Source organism: Malaya genurostris, chromosome 3, assembly GCF_030247185.1.
Source record: "Malaya genurostris strain Urasoe2022 chromosome 3, Malgen_1.1, whole genome shotgun sequence".
NCBI classification, from domain to species: domain Eukaryota; kingdom Metazoa; phylum Arthropoda; class Insecta; order Diptera; family Culicidae; genus Malaya; species Malaya genurostris.
Genome location: NC_080572.1, coordinates 87,440,709 through 87,446,629, shown reverse-complemented (window position 1 = coordinate 87,446,629; position 5,921 = coordinate 87,440,709). Strand labels below are relative to the sequence as shown.

The following is a 5,921-nucleotide window of genomic DNA, read 5'->3' as shown; positions in this document are numbered from 1 at the left end:
CGAAAAGTTTGGTATATCGAAAAAGGAATAAATCAACTACCAACCGACGAAAAAATTACCCTAAATCGAATCAGGTCTAATCATTGCAATACAAAAGATCGAAAATTTAAATGGGGATGGGAATCAGATGATCTATGCGATATGTGTGAAGAGGTGGAAAACATCGAGCATATACTATACGATTGCGCGAAATGGATGATAACCAGATCCTACTACAAAGTACTGGAAAATAAAAAACCTTTAAATGCCATACTAACAGACAACAATGAAAAAGAACTTAAACAAATAACACAATTCCTACAAGAAGCCGGAATAACTTTCTAAAGAAGCCAACACAACATCGAAAAATTCACAAAACACAATAACACGAAGGCCGGCGAGATGGACCAAACTCTTCAAAGTGAATGTTGATGGATGGCTTATTGGCCGTTCTAAAAAAAGGCGTGAAATAAACAAGACACGTCCCGCATAGCGTTTTGGCTACCTGGGCAGCCATGGCCACCAGACGGCTACCAAAATTGATTCAGTGACGGTTGTCAAATCCTATTTGACAAAACAATGTCGCCTGTATCTAAGTTAGCCGAGCGTTTTTATCTTCTCACCTTCGCTGAAAATGTCAAAGATTTCAATGTGGAAAAATCCTGGTGGATACGGTTGTATCGTTTGAGTTGTATAACCACAGACTAACAGACATGACAGTATGAGTAAATTCTTATAAAAATAATTTTTCGTGATGCACTAGTTCCACCTATATTGTACTGCGCGAACTATTTACTATCGGTACACCCCTTGTGTTATGTAAAAGTTAATTTACTAGTTGGTTCCCCCTCGTTTGTCAACACCGATCAGCTGCTTGCAGGGATGCCTGATTTCATCATAATATTTGGAAATGAATCGTCACAGTAAATTATTATATTACGTTAATTATATATTAAACTTTTTAGCGATGTTGGAAGGTAACCATTTATTTTTCTCAACATTGTTCATCTAGACTATTTTTTATTGTGTTGGTAATTTTCACCCGAAATTAAGTGGCGGCAGATCAGAAGCAAGTAAATATTGCCACTAAACGGGTTCGATTTTGTATTGCGTTGAAGGATGAGAGGTAGGCACAATTTTGTATATAGTTTTGGCAATATGTATTAAATCTGTATCCTGCATGAAATTCGCATACAAATGCAAATACATATCAATACATTACAGGTAATTCTGTATAAATGGCAACTCTGTTGGTAAATGAAAAAAATAAACACAGTCTAGATGACAGACAGGATGTTTTTGATAGGGTAACGTGGCGCCATCATGACACATGTGAGTACTGTCCCAAATAAAGGAATATTCGAAATGACAGTTAAAATGATTGAAGAATCTAATTTGAGTGTCCTGTCTGTTAGTCTGTGGTATAACTGCCAGCGGTGAGGCAGTCGGTCACCAGAATGTCTGCCAGCTATATTTTTCCAGCTGGCAGCGTTTAGTCAGCCGTCTGGCAGCCATGCGTATGCGGGTGGTCTTACCCGCATACGCATGGCTGCCAGATGGCTGACTAAACACTGCCAGCTGGAAAAATATGGCTGGCAGACATTCTGGTGACCGGCTGCCTCACCGCTGCCAGGAATACAACTCAAACGATACAACCGTATCCACCAGGATTTTTCCACATTGAAATCTTTGACATTTTCAGCGAAGGTGAGAAGATGAAAACGCTCGGCTAACTTGGATACAGGCGACTTTGTTTTGTCAAATTGGATTTGACAACCGTAACTGAATCAATTTTGGTAGCCTTCTGGTGGCCATGGCTGCCCAGGTAGCCAAAACGCTATGCGGGTAGCCGAGAAAAGCTGTAAACAAAAAAAAATAAAATGAATGCATATCGATCGAAACTTCTCAAAAATCTAGATTTAATTAATAAAGAAGGTAATGATATAAAATTGTAAGCTGTAATAATGATTACAGTAGAATATACTATTTTCAGAAATTCGACATCAACATCCTTTTCAAACGGATGACGAAATTGAAGACATTCTTTTTCAACGTTACCGGCAGGACATATCGAATGCAAAACTCAAAGAAAATATTGAAAAGTGTAAAGCATCTGATTCTTATCGATTCATACCACAATTTCACTTTGAGCTACCGAAACACAGCGATGGTCTGGCACAAAAATTACGAGAAGAAGCGCGAACTTTATTTTTGCAGAAGCGTAGCAAAGAATTACTGGACAATAATGAGCTAAAACTCCTTTGGAGCCTGTTAGAGAAACACTATTCGCCCCCATTGATGGGTGAGGAACAATACATCAGCTATGAAAATTATTGCAAGGTAGCAACTATCGCGGGGGATAAATTTAAACGTTATTTGACGGCATCCACTTTCGCGCGATTAGTGGTTTCCAGTTGCTACCCGAGCAAAATAAGTGTTATGTCTTTGTTCAATTATGCCATGAGAAAGGTGTGGCTACAGCAAACTCGGATTGGACTATCTCTGTACGATTACACCGGACAAGGGTATTTGAACGAATCCGATTTGGAGTCCTACATATTGGAGCTAATTCCAACCTTTCCGCAACTGGAAGGCCTAGAAAAATCATTTCATAGCTTTTATGTTTGTACTACGGTTAGGAAATTTTTCTTTTTTCTGGATCCACTGCGGACGGGAAGGATCCGGATACGAGACATCCTAACCTGCAGCTTTCTAGATGATTTACTGGAGTTGAGAGATGAGGAGATCCCGAAGGATGCTCAAGAAATGAACTGGTTTTCAGCTCCTTCTGCTCTCAGTGTGTATGGACATTATTTAAATCTAGACAAAGACCACAATGGCATGCTTAGCAAGAAAGAATTGATTGGCTATGGTTCCGGGACACTCACACCGATTTTTCTAGATCGAGTATTTGCTGAATGTCTTACCTACGATGGGGAGATGGATTATAAAACGTATCTTGACTTTGTGCTAGCCCTTGAGAATCGGTCAGAGCCGCAGAGTTTGCATTACTTGTTTCGAATATTGGACGTGGAACATAAAGGCTATTTGACAGCATTTACTTTGAATTATTTTTTCAAAGGTATTCAAGATGAAATCTCAGCGCATCGTGCTGAACCGGTTAATTTCGCTGATATCAAGGATGAAATTTTCGATATGGTAAAGCCTGCTAATCCCACCAAGATAACACTGAAGGATCTGTTGAATAGCGGCCACGGAGAAACAGTAGTCTCCATACTGATCGAATTCCATAAGTTCTGGGCCTACGAAAACCGCGAAGTTATGGTGACGGATTCTGCGGGAGCTGAGGAAACACACAACTTATGATATTCGGACTTTGTTAGAAATAGAGATGAAGTAATGACCATATTTTAGCTATTCATGAGTGCCTTCATTCAAATATTTCTTCTTCACATGCATTTACTTATAAATCAATTACGAATAAAATGTTTTCAACAATTCGTATAGAATTCGGTTCTATCTCTAATACTCTCTGTATACTGTTAACGTACTGTTGTCAATATCCCCTAAACGTTTAAAATTATTACGCCAGGTAGCAGCAAGTAAATTTTTTTCCCATAATAATCCCATTATAGATAGAATTTAAAAAAAAAACCTATTCATACAAGCTTGTTCTGTAGATTTCAGATGGCTTAACAGTCATGCTCACACTACTATATTTTCGTTGATCCGGTCCTTAACTTCTTCGGTGTTTGACCACAGTTTCCGATCAAATGTCCTACGTACCCTATTCTAGATGCACTATTTTTATTGCAGTAAGTGCATTTGATCATAAGCTTGGATTTAGAATGCATTTTCGAATAGTGGTTTTTCAGCATTTGAAATTTGTCGTACTCTAATTCACATGTTGCACATTTATAGGAAATCTTCCGCCAGGAAAAGCACACCCTACCAGTATCACGGGCCAGTTGCCTGACTTGTACCATTCCGTGGATCATGTTGCAATGAGACCGGCAAGCCATTTCGGAGTAAAAAGTTCGGGAACAAAACTCACAAGCTACAGGATGATAGAACAATTTGTGATCGCGCAACTCCTTTTTCGAGCGAAAGCTCTCTGTGCAAAGATTACAATCACGGTATTGACGATGAACAAGCACGTGATAGCGTATTGTGTTTATTGACCAGAATCGTTTCTGACAGTTATCACACTCATACGGCTTATCTTCGTCCAGCTTACGGGATACTGAATGCTGCTGATCGTCGTGAAATCTTGTGTGATGGCTTCGATAGGCGCTGGCATCTATGAATGTTCGCTGGCAGGGTTCACAAGTAACAGTAGAAGCTATCAGCTTTGCCCCTTGAGAATGATATCGTTCGTAATGCCTTTCTAAAAGCACAGCTGAAGGCAAATCAACCCCACACTTTTCGCAATTGAATTTCGCCTCGTGCAGTGTCATATGAGCTTGCAGGCTATGCAATGTATCGAAACTTTTCGATGGACAAAGGGAACATTTCTCTGCTTTGGTAATATTGCGATCAGCTTGCGACTCATTCTCGGGAACATCTTTGTCACAATAGAATTCGTGTGCAAACAGTTTCTCTTTAGTTGGAAAATAGATGTCGCAATACTGACACGGGAACGATTTCAAGATATAGCTAGTAATGGCGTGCTGAGACAACGCATAAGTAGATGAAAACGTCTTTGAGCAGTAGCAACATCGCAAGTTCACTGTGTCCATGTGTTTTTTTAGATGAAAATTAATGCTTTCCTTGTTGATAAAGAATTGATCGCAAATCTTACACCGATAGTCTTTATGCTCGTTCTTACGTTTGTCCCGTTTTAAATCAGTAACGCTTTTCTTTTTCATCCTTGCGATTATGGATTTTCCTGTTTTACGTATTTTATTCTTTGTTTGAGGCGCAGGACTACTTGAACTCAAAGAAAGCTCATTTTCTATATATGGTTCGTTTTTAACAAATGCTTCGGTTACACATTCTAGCTCTAGTTCGGTTTTAGCAAAAGATTCATCAAAACATAACGGCTGGCGGCGTTCTTCACAATCGGAATCGATGGACTCATTTTTAACAATAGACAGAATTCGGTCCATATTTTGCTGCCGCTTTGCTCTTATTTGTTCGCTAAAAATCCTACATTTTGTGCGAAATGTTTCAAACTCCTCCAATTTTAGCAAACATTGATTGCAGATCGCTGAAGGAAAGTCTTGATCTATGGTTAGAGTAATATTAACTAGATCTTGCAGTAGAACAATTATGCGAAGGTTTGCTTCCCCATTCGAAGGAAAAATAGACTGCAAGTCTTTATTTAAGTAACAGAAACGGCAGTATGATTCGGGATGATCAATTATGCTGTTGAAAAGATATGATTAAAATCAATAGATTTATAAAAGTCTGCAAAGTACTTACAATTCAGACATTTCGTTTTTAATAGCATCCATGGCTATATGGTCTATAACTCACATAAATTGACAATCTGTAAAGCACTGAACATCTCTTATTATTTATAAATATTTCGATATGATGCTAGGATGCTAGCGAAGACATCTTCTTCTTCTTTTCTCTGGTGAGCTGACTTTTGAAGTCTTGAGCAGTGATGTCAACCCTACGGATTTATCCGTAGATCTATGGATTTCAGTCTTTTCTACGGATCTACGGATGAATCATATGAAATCTACGGATTTAGCATTATTTTACAAGAAATCTCCTAATGTAGCATTATTTCTCTTGATTTCAAAGGAAAATTATCAAATATTGTTACATCGTCTGCATATTTTTTTTTTGCTTGTCCTATTAAAATTGTAATCATGCATCTATTAGCCATCGATCTGTCATTATTAGAAGCCTGCGTTTGTGGATTAGAGCTTAAAAAGCTGTTAAGTTTATGTAAATGTACTAGTATAAGTACACTTGGAACCAAATCTACGGATTTGAGTTCAACGAAAAGTGGCATCACTGGTCTTGAG

At 38.5% G+C, this 5,921-nt stretch overlaps 2 protein-coding genes across 2 annotated transcripts; one reads left to right on the top strand and one right to left on the bottom strand.

Moving 5' to 3' along the window:
* The first annotated feature begins 1,545 nt into the window (after positions 1–1,545).
* LOC131437025 (serine/threonine-protein phosphatase 2A regulatory subunit B'' subunit gamma-like) lies at positions 1,546–3,335 on the top strand. Its single transcript, XM_058606065.1, has 2 exons — positions 1,546–1,914; positions 1,973–3,335. Exons 1-2 carry the CDS (start codon positions 1,860–1,862, stop codon positions 3,304–3,306), a joined length of 1,389 nt encoding a protein of 462 aa, XP_058462048.1. The 5' UTR covers positions 1,546–1,859; the 3' UTR covers positions 3,307–3,335.
* A 13-nt stretch (positions 3,336–3,348) lies between these two features.
* On the bottom strand, positions 3,349–5,518 carry LOC131437024 (zinc finger protein 888). Its single transcript, XM_058606064.1, has 2 exons — positions 5,365–5,518; positions 3,349–5,307 (listed from the first exon to the last, which is right to left on the bottom strand). Exons 1-2 carry the CDS (start codon positions 5,394–5,396, stop codon positions 3,654–3,656), a joined length of 1,686 nt encoding a protein of 561 aa, XP_058462047.1. The 5' UTR covers positions 5,397–5,518; the 3' UTR covers positions 3,349–3,653.
* Positions 5,519–5,921: the final 403 nt, after the last annotated feature.